We start from the raw sequence: 19,671 nt of genomic DNA, 5'->3' as shown, positions 1-19,671 counted from the left end.
TGAAATTTGATAAAGTATTGAAATGACTACTCGCTGAAATTTGATTGCCTATTGAAATGACTACTCGCTGAAATTTGATTGCATATTGAAATGACTACTCGCTGAAATTTGATAAAGGATTGAAATAACCACTCGCTGAAATTTGATAGAAATTTGATTGAGTATTGAACTGACTACTCACGGACTACACATAACAAAGATAAATAACATAACAAATGTCTAGTATGACTACACATAACAAAGATAAATAACATAACAAATGTCTAGTATGACTACACATAACAAAGATAAATAACATAATAAATTCAAAGCTAAACCATATAAATAGTCATCACAGGCTAAACATTTCCCGTATCCGGAGGCGCCGATCGCGGTGGGATAAAACCCGTTCTCGGAATGGGCCTGACCGAGGACGTTGAAGATGATCCTTGACTCATAGAACTCCACACTTGTGGGGGTCTAGCGGGGGAAAAGGCGCCGAATCCAATGGAAGGTTGGATGGTGTGTGGCGTTCGGAAAAGAGACAGTTGATACTCCAATTCCGTGATCTTATTATTCTGGTTTCCTATAAGTTCATCTTTCGCTAATAGACACTCCATCCTATCTTTCGTTTCTCGTAATGTAAAATCTCGAAATTGTTTAGTAAAATCAGCATATTCTTGGAATAATGCATAACTATCGCCCTGTCATGAAAAAATGAGATAGATGAGATTTTTTTTTTTAAATAAGCAATGTAAAGTTGAACGAACACTTACGGGAGATAATTGTTGTTGCGGTGGAATAAGAACATGTTCATCTGGTTTTCCAAGTTCGGTAGAATAGAAGTCACCGCTGTACCCAAATGTTTGGACCTCCCAATCAGGATGTGTCACATATTTTCTGAAATTAGTAACCTTTTTCCAATACTCTAAATATACTTCATACTGCACAACTTGCACCACCTCGGTTGCATCAACATAACCGTCCGCTAGCAGGAGTTTTGCTTGGTCATCACCCAAATGCCCAATAATTACATGTAGTTTCATGGGAACAGCAAACGAGGGATGGTTTTGCCTCCAACATCTTTCTCCTAAATAAACATTATGTTGTGTAACCAAAAAGGGAATATAATTGTAGTGAGTACGTTATTAATTAGATAAATAACGAAAAATAAAAAACTATGTTATTGACGTTTAATATTAATGATATAATATAAAAAATCATGTCTAACTCACAACGCCATTCCAAGAAAATATCCATCTCGAGTCCGACAGCTTCCTAGCAGACTTTCCCATCTCAGAACTGAGGACGTCGGTGTATGATTCCCATGGGTGCCATGTCACTTGGTCAATCGTCAGCTGATTCAGTAAAATCCTACAACGAATAATATCATTCTGACACCTCCTTCCATTCCATCTGGAAATTACAGGCCATTTTTGTTCATTACCGGTCATTGAGATGTCTGGTCGACATATGCCTAGGTATTCATACCCCCAAAACTAGTCCATAAAATTAATGAATCAAATTAATATATCAAAGGAAATAAACTTAAATGAAAATATACTTTACGTTGAAAATTAAAATAAAATCGATTACCAAAATACCTCTAATATTTGGAAGGGCCCGCTTAGTGCCTTCTGTTGTTTCCTACAAGCTTGTCGGAGACCTGCATACAATCTCGAAAAGGCACTACCGCCCCAGTCAAGGTCTTGTATTTTATCAATTTCTTCGAAAGCATCTAACCATCCAGCATCAATATAGTTCTTTGCATTAGGAAAGAAAAATTGACCCAAAACATACATAAAAAAGGCAATTGCTATTCTATGGGCGAGGAGAGAATCTTCATTAGCCGCCACCAACTTATCTTCTTTGAAGTATGAGCTTAAATATGTAATTGTAATTGAGTTTGATATCCACGACGCGCCTCTTGTTCCCTGTGTGATATCCGGAAAAATCTTCTCACGGACATAGTCAAATTGTATAGGCTCGAATCATACGGAACTACATAACCATCACCGATACTCAGTCCAGTTAACATGACCCAATCTAATGGCGTGAACCCCATCTCACCAAATGGAAAATGGAACGTGTTGGTTGTATCCCAAAACCTCTCAACAATATAATCAACAACGGCATGTTGGGTAACGTTACACTCTATGTTCAACAATTTTTCCCACCCCGCTTTTTCAATCAAATATTTAACTCTAGGACAATGTATTGAAAAAATTTATAATAATGAATTACCGATGCCAGACATCCACGATGTTTAAACTTAAATGTTGGTGCGTCTGAAAATGTAATGTCTTCAGTAGCGTGCGGCTTATCATCTTCCACTATAGGAAACCTCCCTAACCCGGGGACGTCGACCTCCTCAATTTGACCGGTAGAGATTAAGTTGTAATCAGCATCGGTAGATTTTTGTCTCTTGTTGTCTTTTGGCGACCACTAACCTCGATATAAACCATTTTTCTACGCACAAACATGTTAACAATTCATAATTAAAGACCAATCCACGAACCATAATAGACATAAATTTAACCGAACAAATTTCAACATCATAAATTCCATAAACATTTTAACCAAAAAATAATTATCCAATTAACTATATTTATAACTATTTATAATTAACAAAAAATTCAATTAAAACGAAACTAAATTAACAAAAAGATAAATTAAATTAAATCACGTAACTAAATTAACAAAAAATAATTATCCAATTAACTATATTTATCTATTTATAATTAACAAATAAATAAATTAAATTACGAAATTAAATTAACAAAAAAATATATTAAATTAAATCACGTAACTAAATTAACAAAAAATAATTATCCAATTATTAATATTTATAACTATTAAATAAACAAAAAATTAAATTAAATTACGAAACAGTAACAAAAGTAATAACATTAACATTAACATACTATTGGATTAAGATGTGATTAACCCAATTTTAATAAGATTTGATTAACCCAATATGAATATCCAATTAGTAATAAAGTCTGATTCAATTTTCAACGTAAAACCCTAAATAAATTCGAACAAAAAAATAAATTAAATAAATCCATAAACTTCCTAGCAGACTTTCCTAATTTGGGAACAAAAAATACAATACATGATATTATTATTACACAAATTGAATAAAGAAAGTAGAAAATACATACCTTATAATGGAGTTTTTAGGGTTTTTGGAGTTTTTAGGGTATCTGTACGGTTGGTAGATGGGAATGGAGAAGAAGAATATGAACTGAGAGGAGCGGTGAAGCAAACAAGAATATGAACTGTGTAAGAATATGAACTGTGCAAGAAATGAACTGAGAAGAAGGCTCGTGTAGAAGAGATGGGTTGTGGCTGGGAAGGAGAGCGGTATTGGTGGAAGGTGCGGTTCATTAAGATTACGCCCGATTTGATCGGACGGACAGGAGAGTACACCATAACACTAAACCCTAATGAAAACCAATCATACGGAAATTTTGGTTACGCCCGTCTCAGGCGTAATAATATTTTACGCCTGACAAATTCATCACGCGGACAGAAGATGTCCGTCCGTACAATTCATCATGCGGACACCAGATGTTCGCCCGTCTGATCTCACACGTGCTGTGTGACCGTGTTTAACTCGGACGGAATTTAGTTTTACGTTTCTTCGAGCGGTCATTTGGAATCCGTCTGATCAACGGGCGGAATTTAAGATTCCGCCCCTTACCAAACGTAATTTATATTTACGCTCGATAACAAACGTGATTTATATTTACGCCCGTTTGAAACGTAATTTATAATTCCGCGCAGAAATGAAACGTAACTAATACTTCCGCCCGTCTTCATGCGTAAAACTGTTTTACGCGCGACCAAATTTGGTCTTCTCCCCATAACGTCACAATACAGATTAAACTCATATTTAGTCTTTTTTTTTGGTCTTTGATCTTTGAGTTTAGTCGTACCATTGCAGTCGCTCTAAAGTACATCATTCAATCTCACAACAGGCTTTGATGTGCTGTGCTTTTATGTCTTGTGTAGGTCCCGCACTTTTCACTTTCTATACACACAAGAAATAAAAATGAAGATCCAAATCAACATTTTCAAAAGAAAATTAGAAGGTGTTCGGATAAACCTTAAAAGATGAATGTACTTGAAGAAGCAAACCAGAGGAATTAGGTTAGAGCTGAATTTTTATAACGTTCTAGAAATAAAAGAATATACTTTTTATAAAACAAAATGTTATTGCTCTTAATTTCTGGATTAATTTCCCGAAAAGCAAAAAAATATCTGCTTTAAATACCCGAACACCCTTTAAAGTTTAAAATTTATCATTTTGCGATATTGAAATTGAACAAGGTTAAACCGACGACCCAGGGTCCCAAACCCTGTAATACTTGCCGCTACTGTTACACAATACTTTTCCTCAATTGGAATTTACGCATGAAATGGAACGTTCGAAATATATCAAGGACTTCATCTTTGAGTAAATTGGCAAAGACATTAATGCTCAACCTGGACCAAATAGAAAAGATAGGGACCAAATTCCGCTAGACAACCTCTCCCACTTATGCACACATCGATATTGTCAATTCCTCCATCCAAGATCACATCAATGAATGAGTTTGTTTCCATTCCTCAACTTGTGTTGTTGGGATACCCACATCCCACAAATTTGACAACTGAGAAAGAAAAAAAAAAGGGCAATTCCGCAATTACTTCTTGGACCATGGCAAGACACTAGCCTCTTGGACCAGGTTTCGGACAAGTAAATTGATGTGGCTTCCTAAGAGAATCTAGCTTGGTGCCACGTGTTACAGAAACCAGTTTTGAGCGAGAATGAGCATGGGATGCAAAAAAAAAAAAAAAAAAAAAAACTCAACGTCATGGACAAACAAATAAATAAAATAACCCCTCCATACCTATTATATATGCGAAGAAGTAGTATTCTCTTAGAATAAGAAATATTTAGTTTTCATAAATTTCCTTCTACTTTTCAAATTTATCCTTACCTTGTTCCAATATAAATGTTATTTTATATATCTTTATCTCACATGTAAAACTAAATTTTATGATACCCATGCATCATTAATAGGGGTTACGTGGAAAAAACAACTTTGGAAGTGAAGCTCCGCCTATCTAATGGTAGTATAAAATTTTTAAACTCCGCCTATATAATAGGTACGGAGGGAGTAAGAAATTTCAAGCATTTTCCAACAATATAGACTTCCGGAATCAGGTGGCCGCCTGACTCCGTCCCTGGGATGAGCCCAAACATTTTTATTTTTATCATTTCGACTACATTTAAAGTTCAAACGGAGTTTTCTTTTCTTTGGTCGATAAAGAATATTGTAGTGTCGAGTTTTGGATTCAGGTCACTGATATTATAACTTAATGATAATGTCTTTATCATTGGACTAACACGTTGTTGACATTTTCCCTGCAGTTTGGAAAGAGTTACGATGGGGCCATACATAAATTCAGTAGAAACTTCAAATCATGGTGGTGGATCATCATCCACATATAAAGCAGCACCAAGTTGTTCGACTGATTGGCAATAAATATGATATGCTTGATGGTAACCAGCTTTCACACAGAAAAGATAAGACATGGATCTCCGTCTCTCAACAGAAGTTTTAATTGAATACCCGAGGATCTCTCTGTAAAAGAGTTAAGCCTAATAATGGGCAAGTCTTTATCATATATCAGTAAAGATACAATGTTGATTTACCAAGATCTATCCGTGTTTTCATGTTTTATTGAGTTTTCATTCATGTGGGGATTGTTGGAAAACGATTAATATTTTTTTTTAAAGTTTTAATAAAAAATTATAATTTATTGTTTTCTTTTGTGAATGAAACTTTTCAGTCCCACATTGTGGAGTTTCCAGTTTTTAGTAGTTTTAAGAAACTATATAAACTTTTTAGTCCCACATCGGGGAGTTTTTCTTCTTAAGTTGTATTTGTCAATTATATAAACAAATTCACTACTTTTGTAAAATCTATGGGAAAGGGGTTGCCCTATATTTAGAGGGACCTCCAAGGGAAAAAATATTTTATATTGTTTTTCTCAAGCGTTCGAGATTTTCCTTTATGGTTTTTCGGAGTTGCCAAGCTCAAGTTGAGCATCTACTACATATGCTAGTAGTAAGTGTATTGGGGTGTTTTATCCTGGAGATATCCGTCATGTGAGGGCTATAGCATCACTCTTGAGTGTAGCCGGGCGCTAATGTCTTAAGGGCAACGTGTTGAACACGTGACTCACTCTTTTTTTCCAAAGTTTTGTCTTGTTGCTGTTGCGGAGATATGAGGAGCTCATTGGTTTCATCAAATCGATCACTTCCATTATAAAGGAGCTAAGTATCAATAACTTTTGCTTATTTGATTTTTCCTTGTTTTTGATTATTGCACTCAACAATCTTAAGACATTATTTATTTGTAATAATAAAAAATGGTTGGTTGGTTTGTGAATCATGGATGTTAATTGTGGAGTGAAAAACAAAAACGAATTTTTGGTCAGCTGTAGAGTTTCGAGTTTATCTGTTAACCTAGAAGGAATTTCTATGAACCCTTTTGACACAACGTAGTAGACATCCTGATAGTTACCCACATAAAATTTCAGAATTTTTGAAGTTGTAAAAGTATTTTTTTGATATTTTACAAAACTGAGAAACGTTCTTGAAAAATTCTGACGGGCAGAATTTTGTTGTTAACTAAAGTAGTTTTTATGGGGTAACCATGCATTTTTTGATATGGTGGTTCAAACGAAGTTTATAAATCTAGATATTATCTTAAAAACTCATATTTTATCTGAACTAAGGTTTGTGAGATATGGTGTATTAGGTGATTGGGAAATTACCGTGTCCGTGGTCAGAGTATAAACAAAGCTTGTGACATGAAATTGAAAAGGAACATGGCTACCAGGCGCATGTGGATGAACACAAGTCTTCCAAAGCTGACAAAGGAGAGAACATCAAACACAACTCTAAGCATAGTCTTCAAAATAAAGGTATGTTTCGTAAAACTGAATCCGACATTACTTTAATTAAGGGTAATTGTTATGTTTGTAAAATTCCTAGCCATACGGCAGTAAAGTGTAGACAACATAAAACCTTAATAAGTAGAAAGTTAATGCTAATTTAGTTGAAACAAATTAGAACGATTTCATTGACATGATGTCGGAAGTTATTTTAATAACCAATGTGAGAGACTGGTGGGTGGACTCTGGAGCCACTAAGTATGTTTGTTGAAACAGAGACATGTTAACCTCTTATCAGAGGATAAGGGATGTCGAGAAACTCTATATAAGTAACTCATCTGCGACAGAGGTTGCATAAAAGGGAAAGGTCGAGCATAAGCTCATATCTGTAATATTCTCACACTTAATGAAGTTTTCATGTTTCGAGCATATGAAAGAATCTTGTATCTTGTTCTCTTGAAGATGGTAAAAGATTGAATATCTTAATTAAATGTGGAAAACTTGTTATAACTAAGGGTATTGATTTTTTAGGCAACAGTTATAGGACTTAGGGTCTATATAAGTTTAAAGGAAAATCTAATGAAGTGAACATAGTTGATTCTTGTGCTTTCTTTTGTGTGTCTTTGAATGTTTTGCATGGTAGACTTGGAACCGTAAAATTATAAGTCAATGCATAAACTGCCTAGCATAGGCTTCGTACCCAAATTTAGTTTGGATCTTGAACACAAAAGTGAAACGAATATGTTATAAAATATTTTAGCACAAATTTTCATAGTAATTCTAATCCCTTAGAATTAATTCAGTTAGGCCTAGTTGACATGAGTTCAACCCAAAACCACTATGGTAAAAGATGGTTTATAACTTCCGTACATGATTGTACGAGGTACTATCTTGTATACTTTCTTAGGGATAAGGATGATTCCTTAGAATCCTTAAGATGTATAAACTTAAAGTTGAAAACCAATTAGAAGCCTTGAACATAATAATTGTATCCTTAAGGAGATAATAATTGCCATGTTGATTAGTTCAGGATTACCTGCGGTCTTGTGGGAGGAGGCAGTCCTTTTAACTAGTATATCCTGAATATAGTACTCTTAAGGATCAGATGAAACTCCATATGATTTATGGAAAGGTAGATGACCTTCTTATTAATATGTCAAAGTGTGGGGGTGTTTGACTAAGTTTTTCATTTCTCTTCCTAAAAGAACTAGATAGAAACCAAAAATGTTGATTGTTTCTTCATATAAGGTATGCTGAGTATACTTCTACATATAGATTTTTGGTTGTGTGTTCTGATTTTTCATACTTTGGTGTGATTTTTCTGATTTTGTTGTGAATACTATTACATAATCTAGGGATGCTGAGTTCTTTGAACATTTTTATTCTTAAACATGTACCTCATTCGAGATGTGTTGTTGATCCCCTAGATTTATTTTCAAATAGTCAGAACTTATCTTAAAGGAAGATGAAGTTAAGGTTGAGCCTAAGAGAAGTAAAATAATTAAACTTGTGACTTCTTATGAAGCCGACTTCATAACATGCCTAGCTTATTCTAAGCCCTGGAATTGTAAAGAAGCCTTGATATCTACTGAAACCCCATTCTGGTAAGAAGCTTCATTTAGTGAAATGGACTCAGTCCGTCGGAACCTGACTTGGGAGGTTTATAGTTTACCTCCACAGAGTAAGACCATGAGATGTAAATGAGTCTTTAAGAGGAAACATTAGGTATATGGAACTGTAGAAAACTATTAGGCTAAGTTGGTAGCTAAAGGCTATAAACTAAAAGAAGGTGTATATTTCCTTGATTCTTATTCACATGTGACGAGATTTACTTCCGTTGAGATGCTAATTGTTATTGCTGTCATAAACAAATTAGAGATACATCAGATGGATGTTAAGACATCTTTTCTAAAACCGTGAATTAGATAAAGAAATTTACATAGACCAACCTGAGGACTTTTTTTTGAAAGGTTATGATGACAAAGTTTGTAAGTTGAACAAAATTTTGTATGGTTTATAAAATAAGCACGTAAACAGTGACATGTAAAATTTGATCATGTGATAATGTATAGTGGATTTAAGTTAATGAATCTGACAAGTATATTTACAAGTAACTTGTTAAGGATTCCCGTGTGATTGTATGCTTGTATGTTGATGATATGCTTATACTTGATACAAACATAGATGTGATTAATTCCACTAAAAACATGCGCTGAATGAGAACGTTGACTTGGAAGACTTAGGTCCTGTTGATGTAATCTTAGGGATGAGGATTAGAAAATAATCTAACATATGTAGTCTTAGTCATTCTCATTATTTTGAATTTGTGCTTAAGAGATACAATCAGTGTGATTGTAAGCCTGCTTGTACTCCGTACGATTATTCTTGTAGACTCAAGAAAAAAGGGTAATGGAGTATCTTAACTTGAATACTCAAGAGTTATAGGATGTATGATGAATTTAATGAACTGTAAGAGTCCAGACATTGCCTATATTGTGAGTAAGTTAAGTAGATATAATTGTAGTCCAGAGCAATAGCATTCAGATGCACTGAGTAGAGTATTATGGTACCTAAAATACTCTATTACCTTTTATTTGATTTATCAAAGGTATCTTGCTGTCCTTGAGGGACTTTGTGATGTAAACTGGATAGTTGACTCAGAGGAGTCTAAGTCTACGAGTGGATATGTTTCACTCTAGCATCAGGTTTGTTTTTGGAAGATTTACAAACAAACATATATTGCTCAATTCATTATGGAATCTGAGAGTATTGAGTTAGATAAAGCATGAGAGGGGGCCGAGTGCCTAAGATGCTTTTTAGAAGACATTCCTCTCTGGCATAGGCCTGTGCCAGCTATATCTATACATTGTGTTAGCCAAGTTATAATAGCTAAAGCCGAAAATAACTAATCTCAATCGGCGTTATTTCCATTGATTGGATAAAGTCCAAGGAGAATATCGCGCAATCTTTGACTAAAGGTTTATCCCAAGAGATAGTTAGAAATGCATCGAGGGGGAAGGGGCTTAAGCTCACAAATTAAACTTTCCATGAAGGATACTCAACCTTGCTGACTGGAGATCCAAAGATCAAGGTTTCGAATGAGACAACTAATTTGTGGTGGGTAAAGGTAAACACTATCAGAGAATTTTATTCTCTGTCCCTTCCCTATGCCGTAGACGTGATAGTGTGACTGCATGTGAAGGATGACTTTTAAGAAGTCTTAATGAGTTATACAGTTTCCATTTAAGATTGAAGTAGGGTGTAGCAGTAACACTCTTTATGGAAACTCACCTATCTGAATGAGGAAGTGGGCCGCTTCCTATGAGAATATGAGATTTGATTCTCTAGAGCATTCTGAGAAACAGGATATGTCCAGGGCCAAATTGGACAAAACGGCACGCGCTTGGCAGCAATCTTGGAGATATCACTCGTGGTTGTTATCGCGAATTACATCAAATGCTAGCTGTCTTAGCAAGTAATTCCGGTAATATCTCACTAAGCAAAGGTTCAAGACCTCATGGACACCTCTGCCTAAAATGGTATTTCCTGCGTTTTTCATGTGATTTTCGTTTTGATGGTTTTGGTATTACTGGAACTTAGGACCTAAAGGTCACTAAGGGTTCACTAGTTCATGCTTTTTCACTTTGGTGAAAGATACCTATAGTCTGATCATGTGAGAACTAAAGATGAAAGCTCTCAATACTATTATGATTTATGCAATCCATAGTATGACCCTGGGGTCAACACACTTTTGTGTGAGATAGAGGACGTAGAAATGACTAGTATGATTTCAACACTTGCACGATCAGTCTGTTTGGATCGTGAGGTTGGGATGTTGATTTACCAAGATCTATCTGTGTTTTCATGTTTTATTGAGTTTTCATTCATGTGGGGGATTGTTGGAAAACGATTAATAAAATTTTTTTTTAAAGTTTTAATAAAAAATTATAATTTATTGTTTTCTTTTGTGAATGAAACTTTTTAGTCCCACATTGTGGAGTTTCCAGTTTTTAGTAGTTTTAAGAAACTATATAAACTTTTTAGTCCCACATCGGGGAGTTTTTCTTCTTAAGTTGTATTTGTCAATTATATAAACAAATTCACTACTTTTGTAAAATCTATGGGAAAGGGGTTGCTCTATATTTAGAGGGACCTCCAAGGGAAAAAATATTTTATATTGTTTTTCTCAAGCGTTCGAGATTTTCCTTTATGGTTTTTCGGAGTTGCCAAGCTCAAGTTGAGCATCTACTACATATGCTAGTAGTAAGTGTATTGGGGTGTTTTATCCTGGAGATATCCGTCCTGTGAGGGATATAGCATCACTCTTGAGTGTAGCCGGGCGCTAATGTCTTAAGGGCAACGTGTTGAACACGTGACTCACTCTTTTTTCCAAAGTTTTGTCTTGTTGATGTTGCGGAGATATGAGGAGCTCATTGGTTTCATCAAATCGATCACTTCCATTATAAATGAGCTAAGTATCAATAACTTTTGCTTATTTGATTTTTCCTTGTTTTTGATTATTGCACTCAACATACAAAAGCCTCGTCCCTCAACAACCAGAGTTTATGCATAACTATTAACTAGCTAACTGTGATAGCAACAATAATGGTATTCTGTAGAGTTTATTGGAGTCTACAGAATATTCAACCTCCCTAATGGTGTGTGACTCGGATAGTTTTCCTGAAACTTCAAGCTAGCATAAAATCCATAATAATAATAGTACTGATTCATAGTTTCTCTTCATTACTCATTAGGAGGAAGATCAAGCTGTTCAAGTAAAGCCGGAACTAGGAGGTGGCTGGGGTATACTTTCATTGACGGAACTAGGGGTGGTTCCGGTCTGCTTCCCATTTGAATCCATTGTATTTTGAACCATTTGAATTTGTATCCTAAGTACCACACAAGCCCAGTTATTAAGAAAAAGACCGACCAAGTCGTTCGAGTGGTTAGCCGCAGTAATAGATAGCCTTCAACTTCTTAGCAAACCCTAACTTTTAATAACTTGATGAACAAGTTTTAGGATTTTTTTGGAACTTCCAAATTACAAATTCTCTATATATTTACGTCTGAAACAGAGTCAGGGTTTTTCCAATAGCTAGTCTGATCTGATAGCTGTCTATGGAAAACAAACTAAAAGTAAAGCCTACATTATTCAAAGTTCATGGATCATCGACAACAAGAAAAACTTCGAAGGAATCAAAGTTACCAGAAACTAGCAACAAAAGCACTGCTAATTCATGTATGAAACTAGTGCAAGATGTCTGGTTAAGGGAGCCGAAGAACAAGAATTTTGTATTCTCTCCCTTTTCAATCGACAGTGCTCTAGGTTTACTAGCTTCTGGAGCAAGTGGTGAAATCTTAGAACAGATATTAGGCTTCCTCAACTCCAAAAGCCTCGACCATCTGAATTCTGTCAACTCTAAACTTATTAAATAGTTATGCAAATCATGAGCTGAACCTAAACTTTCTTTCGCTGGCGGCATTTGGATTGAAAAATCTTGTCCTATTAAACCTTCATTCGAAGAAGTTGCCACCGAAGCCAAAACTGTGGATTTCAAAAATAAGGTATGAGAATTTTCAACCTCTTGTTTTGCTTGTATGTATGACAAACCTCTTTTAGCCATGGCATTAAGCTTCTTTTTTAAGAGCCTGATATTTCCGTGAGTGTGTCTAGAGCTTAGTATTTTGTGTGTGTGTGTGTCTAGATCTTGGTGCTAACCAGGTTGGTATACCGTATACCTAATGACTTTACCAACATTGAATTGTGATGTTTAAAACTACGCTTTCTCTGTACAGTTTACATCAGTTTAGTGATTTTAATTAATTTATTTTATTTAGAGAAAAAAGGTGCAGAGGAAGGTAAATGAATGGATGGAAAAGAAAACAAATGGATTAATAAAAAATCTTCTTCCTGATGGAGCAGTCGATGAAAGTACAAAATTCATATTGGCGAATGCACTCTATTTCAAAGGATGTTGGAGTCGAAATCCGTTTGCTAAAACGATAACCAAGAATTCGAAGTTCTATCTCCTGGATCGGGGGAAAACCAGTACAAGTTCCCTTCATGTCGTCCGTACAATGCCAATATATTACTTGTTATGATAGCTTCAGAATAATTAAACTCCCATATGAATGTTCAGGAACACACCGTGGTCCAAGTTTTTCAATGTATATAGTTTACCTGAGCAACGAGATGGACTTGGTGAACTTATAGCAGAGGCTAGTTCTAATCCCTCTGGTTTTATGCATACATATGTCCCGGTCAATCAGAGTTTGGTGCCACCGGGAGAAAATAAGGTTCCGAAATTCAAAATCCTTTTTGATTTTGAAGCATCAAGTGTACTCAAGGAATTGGATATAGTTTTGCCTTATGATGAATCTCAAGATGAGCTGACGGAGATGGCGAACATTGACAGTAGAAAATATAATAAGCTTCACGTTGACGGAGTTTTTCATAAGTGTTTTGTTGAAGTTGACGAAAAAGGAACCGAAGCTGTTGCTTCTACTGTTGTGCATATGGTGTGTTGTGCGGATTCTCCTCGTCCTCGTCCAACTCCTCGTCGTGTTGATTTTGTGGCAGATCATCCTTTCGTGTTCATTATCAGAGAGGAGAAGTGTGAGAACCCAAATTTTCTCGGGTTTAACTTAACTCATAAATTAAACTCGTTGGTCAAATTTTCCACTTATAGTGATAGAAGTTGAATACTCAAGGGATTTTAACACCCTATTGATTGGTAATACTAAAAGTGATGATTAGTATATTTTATGAAAACTCTAGATATTTTGAACATGAAATTTTACCAAGTTTATTGTAATCTCATAGAGTTGGAAATCACTCATTCAGGAGTGCCTTTAACAATTGTGGCTTCTTTGATCATAAACATTGGTGTCAAAATAGCACGACATGCACTTCTCCATGTCATTGCATATGTGTCAATTTTTAAAGAAAGATCAGGGGTATTTTGGGTAATTGGTCTAAAACAAAATAAAAAGAAGAGAATACATGTCTTGTATTCCAGGGAGTTCTTCTTCCATTTTTGGGTTAGGGGAACCAAAAATGCTTTCTCTAGAAATTTTTTCAAGAATTGGAGGGTGATACTTGTTAGAGATGGGGCATGATAATATCCTTGTTATTGATGTGCTATCATTTGATGCAAATGAGATTGAGGTAGAGAATTTCACAATGAAATTAGTGTCTTGTAAGATGTTGGGGATTTCACCTAAAATCATATAACTTGAGCAATTGAAGAGATGGGTTCTTAATAGTCACCACGAATCGTTGATCTATGGTTTGAGTTATGTGGAACCTTTAAATTAGGGTTCATGTTGAAATTTGGGGGTTTCATATAATTCATTGATAAATCTTTAGTTCTTATGATTGAGGCATATGACTTAGTGTTTATTTTCTATTCATGTTCTAATATGAATCATATAGGAAAGAAATGCATGTTTGGGAATTGTATGAAATGTTTTTGATTTCATACTAAGTAAATACTTGAACTTTTATTAAGAATATGTCTTATCAGATGTTTCAAAGCACTAGATAACATTTGTAGTATGTTGTAGTTCCATGATTGAACCTTGATGCTTGGGTTTTTGATATTATGAATCAATTCCTTTAACAAATTAGTGAAATGGGTTGTTGGTGATTTACTTCAATTACATGAATTTATGTGTTGGTTTTGTGTTTTATTTATATGTCTTACTAGCCCTAAACCCGTGTGGTGACGGCACTGGCCATGATATTGGTTCATTTTTAATATATCGTATAATTTGTGTCCCAGATACTTATCAACTCCTTATGATTTAATATGGGTTTGTCATAAAAATAGTCGGGATTTTTCTCTTTTTTTTTCTTGTTTTTTTCCTTTAATATTTTACCGCCGGAGATTTGCTCAAACGAAAGAAATATAATCTTAACTTGCAGACACTTTTTTATTTAGGTTCATTGCTTGTAATGAGATAATGCTCTACATGAATATGGAAGTTTAAATATTTTTTGGAAATGTGTCGTCAGCAGCGCTCATCTCAGTGAGATCAACTAATCAAGATTGTCCATAAAAGTCTTCCAATGCTCCTATTTGGCTCCAGCTGACTCATCTATCATGGTCATGTTGCCGATCCTCCAAATAGGCAGAGAATAGTTTTTTTTTCATCGAACGGATGATACAAACTCTCCAATGTGACATGATTTTCTTGTAATTTTTCAACACCCATTAGATGACAATGTTTAAAATGTGTAACCATTACCTTTTCGAAGGGATTGTATATATGCGAACCTCTGCCATTAAATCTTCAACAAAGTATTGTGGCCAGAAGTTCGTCTTAACGAAGTCTTTGGTAACTTCAAAAGTCTTGGACATTTTGTCACTTCTATGTGTTCCTACCTTCACTTGGAATACAATCTGGCGACACATTACCTCATAAAGAACCTTGCACACATATTGTACTCCATGATCCTATTTCAAATTAATAGGTTGTCAATAGATCCTTTACCAAAAGTTGACATCTTCTACGTTGAATATTTATAAAAAAAAAATTATGGTATTATGGATCGTTGCTTTCTAAGATTGTAGTATTCAAAATTGTCCTCTTCAAGTTCCACGACTTTCTAAGTTTATATATCCTATTTGTTTTTAACATTTTAGTTAGCCCTATTATGTTTGTTACTAACTTTAAACTTGATGTCATCTTCTACTGTGAACTTTATGTGATTTCAGAATCAAAATAGTTATATCTCTTTCATTCGTATCAAGTAATCAGTTGTGTATCCCAACAATTCTTCTACAACAATTCCTTTCTTTTGCCGTTTCCGTACCATCAGTAGCCATTATTATCAAACGCAATCTGTATAATTTTTGTTTATGTTATGTATTTGCAATGTTCATTTTTTCTTAAATAAATAGATTTTGGAAAAACTAAAAAAAAAAGAACATAATTATTACGTCGGGTCTAAGTTACTATATCCAAAATACTCCGGACACTGCTTCTGGTGCCTTGTTTCCTCAAATTCCTCGTTGCATTCTAGAAAGTACATGCAACACCAATCATTTGCGAAGTGTGGTTAATGTATCCCTTACCTATAATAATAATAACAACACGTCAAATTTTTTCAAGGCGTCCAGTTGTAAATGGTACGAATCTAATAGATTTGAATTGTACCTCAATCTTAGATATCACCTTCTTCTCACATAACATAGCAATTGAGGAAGGACAAATCTTGACCATTCTTTACATAGGCAGAGTTAGCCAAACTATGTTTTACAATTGTCTTACGAGGAAATTATTATTAATCCATATTTTAGTCGGCTCCTATCGAAGCCGATCTAATTAGTCCTATAGAAAGTTAATCTTAAAATTTTGACTTTATTTCTTGACCAAATTATTGAATTATTCTCAGTCATGTTCTGCTTTGTGTGATCTACCCATCTGTATCTACTATACCTTCTAATCCAATGAATGAAACCTATACATATTGATCCGTAATTTGATATTGTTGATTTGTAATCAAGAGGTCGCATGATTTGATAATGTAAAATATCAAAAATATTCTATAAACATCGGAGGCGAAATTTAGATTATGATTTAGAGTTTTTTATGATGATTTTGATGAACAAACATAATTTTCAAACAAATATTTTAGGATGCAAATACGTTTTCCCGGTCAATAAGGTTTTATATAGGAAATTGAGTGAAAGTTGTTGTATTTGTAGGTAGTTGTCACGAGACAACTCGATATTGATGGTCTTTCAGGAAAAAGAATGTAATAGTACTTGAGAGAGCGATAATGTTCTCTTACGTGGGTACACCAATTGCCTTTATATAGTACGGATACCGTTTCGGTGATCCAACAGTCATGATCATATTGTCTTATATGTTCCGGTATCATCCTCGAGATATTTGGTTTTTGTCCTTATCATTCGTGCTAAAAACAACCAATTACATCTTTCACAATACAATGTTGCGTGTTTTGTGAAGATTTTTTTTTTACTCGGTCAATAAAACTAACTAAAAAGCAAAAAGTATTACTATCCACTACTATTACCAACACCCACCACCATAAAAACCATCCACCGCCACTATTTCTTCCATCAATAGTAATGTTACCGCCTCCACCATTCACAAACACCCGCCACCGTTTATACTAACCCTACTTCCACTATCACCATTAGAATTAATATAGTTTTTAGTAAAATTATTTATTAATAAAATTATGTATTTATGTTAGATTATTAAAGGGCATTTATAATAGAAATTTAATTAATCACTATGAACAATCAATGAGACACTAATTAATAAAACATTTCAAAATGGTAAAGTTGAACAAACCCCAGCGGTAAATTTATGTTTGCCAAGAACAAATCCTGATCACTTTTTACATAAAAAAATCGATAATAAATATTTTCATATGTTCTGATCTTGATTCGTGTTGTTCGTTTAGTTATTACATAACATGGCAATTGATTGCACCAATTTTTTAAAATGGACATGTGTTTTATCGAGTTTATTTTAACATTAGAATGATCAACCACGTTTATACTTTATAATATAACGTTACATAATTTCTGGCATCACGAACTTAGCATAATATGTTTTTGTTCACCAATACCCGCCACCACCATAAAACCATATGAATCCATTTTTTTATCCACCGCCACCTAGTGGCAGAGCCAAGGATTGACTAACCTGGATCTAACCCCTTAAATTTTTAATAACTACATGATTTTTTTAGTTTATTTTATAAATTGTAGTTTGTCCATATATATTTATGGTTTAGTCCACCAAAGTTTACATGTTTCTTTAAAAAAAAAAGTAGGCCTCCTCAATTTCAATTTTTGACTCCACCACTGCCACCATCACTGCCGCCCATCCCATGTAGGTTGTTGGACGCAATTCTAATTTTCAATCACAAATGCCATGTATGAGGTTTAGATTGAACAAAATGTCTTCAATTGATTAGTTTCATTATTTATTTTTCCGTGTATATATTATTTTTTGTATTGCGATCAATTTTATTTTAACATTAAAAAATCATGATTTATACGATATAGTACCAAAGATAACAAGGGTACCATTTGGGTGATCCAACTAAGATCATGAAAATATTATGTTGTATGATATCATCCCTGAAATATATGGTACCTTCATTTATCAAAAGTGTTAAAAACAACCAACCACATCTTCCACACTACGATGTTATCGTTGTTGTAACGACAACATAAAATTAATATTGTCCATCACTATTCACCAGCATTCATCGTCACTACTTCTTCCACCACAAACCAGGGGCGGAGCCAGGATTTTGAGGAAAGAGGGAGAAAAAATTCATGTCTTGTATGATATCATCCCTGAAATATATGGTACCTTCATTTATCAAAAGTGTTAAAAACAACCAACCACATCTTCTACACTACGATGTTATCGATGTTGTAACGACAACATAAAATTAATATTGTCCATCACTACTCACCAGCACTTACCGTCACAACTTCTTCCACCACAAACCAGGGGCGGAGCCAGGATTTTGAGGAAAGAGAGAGAAAAAATTCTTTGCAAGTTGGATACATGTGAAAAATGGACTTTGTATCCCATTTTGCGATAAAAGAATAAAAATAAATATAATTGTGCTTGAATCCGCCCTTAACCACCACTAATATTTCGGCCTCCACCTCTTCTACTACTCATTGTCGCCAAAAATGTCTATTGATATTATTTATCAAAATTACTTATTGATAGAAATAAATATTATAATTAATTAAGAAAACATTTATAATTAAAAACTGATTAGTCATTTATTATGATATATTAGTGAAACACTAATTAAAGAACATTTTTTTTAAATATTTTATTATTAATCTTTTTAAATTTACAGATGAATATTATTATTTTTTATTTCAAATAACTGATAGGAATCCTTGTCACCAACTGGGCGCCAACGCCCTTTTGTGTGACAACACCTAACATATGAAAAAAGAAATTACATTTCTTTGCGCTGACATCAAACCTAGACAAGTGGTTATGAAGCCTCTTCAAAAGATCCTCAAATCCCCCCCAAGTTCCCAAAAAGTCGTGAAAGTCAAAGTGCCAAAGCCAAAACCTTGACCCGAGCATTTATCAAAACATTTTTATGTTTACGAGAAATAGCATTCTCCAAGGATAACCCTGGCTGAAAATCACGAACTCTTCCACCAGCAAAAGGAGACACCCCAGTCACGTCCAAACAAACATCCCTACCCCTATCCCAGTTGTAATCCATAATATCTGCATGTCTAAGAGCCGCACCATCATTATATGAAAGACCCAAATCAACTTCATTCTTAACAAGGACCCCAGCAAGATAAAACATATCAACAACAATATCTCTAATAAGATCATTCCGAAATTAGATCCCCACCTCATGAGCACAATGCAAAGCGTGATCTCCGTAACAATCCATATCTCGGTCACAAAATGTACAAAGACTATCCGCTGTGAACACTTTATCATGAATAGATTATTTATTATGTGCAATTAGTGAAACACTAATTAATAAAGAAATTATGATATTTAAATTGAACAAAGCACCACCATTGATTTATCTTTTCTATTAACTCCAACCAAGGTGGAACACTTGTTAGAGGCCACTCTTATGACACAATAGGTCATGAGTTCGAACCTCTCTGTTATAATTTTTGAAAATCCATATCTTGACTTGAGTATTCATTTTTCATTCATAATATTGGAATTAATGCCACGTGT

General features: G+C 34.4%; 1 protein-coding gene across 1 annotated transcript; it reads left to right on the top strand.

The window, feature by feature from the left end:
* Nucleotides 1-12,804: 12,804 nt before the first annotated feature.
* Nucleotides 12,805-13,635, top strand: LOC113280325 (serpin-ZX-like). Its single transcript, XM_026528968.1, has 2 exons — nt 12,805-12,953; nt 13,074-13,635. The coding sequence occupies exons 1-2, from the start codon at nt 12,805-12,807 to the stop codon at nt 13,633-13,635; spliced, it is 711 nt and encodes a 236-aa protein (XP_026384753.1).
* The last annotated feature ends 6,036 nt before the right edge of the window (nt 13,636-19,671 follow it).

The sequence above is a fragment of the Papaver somniferum genome, chromosome 5, assembly GCF_003573695.1.
Source record: "Papaver somniferum cultivar HN1 chromosome 5, ASM357369v1, whole genome shotgun sequence".
Taxonomy (NCBI): domain Eukaryota; kingdom Viridiplantae; phylum Streptophyta; class Magnoliopsida; order Ranunculales; family Papaveraceae; genus Papaver; species Papaver somniferum.
This window is presented reverse-complemented; position numbering and strand designations above follow the sequence as displayed.

Excerpts from the sequence above, each read along its gene's own strand:
- LOC113280325 (XM_026528968.1), top strand. The coding sequence starts at position 12,805 with ATGGAAAAGAAAACAAATGGATTAATAAAAAATCTTCTTCCTGATGGA. Across the intron at positions 12,954-13,073 it reads ACGATAACCAAGAATTCGAA|GAACACACCGTGGTCCAAGT; the intron begins GTTCTATCTCCT and ends ATGAATGTTCAG.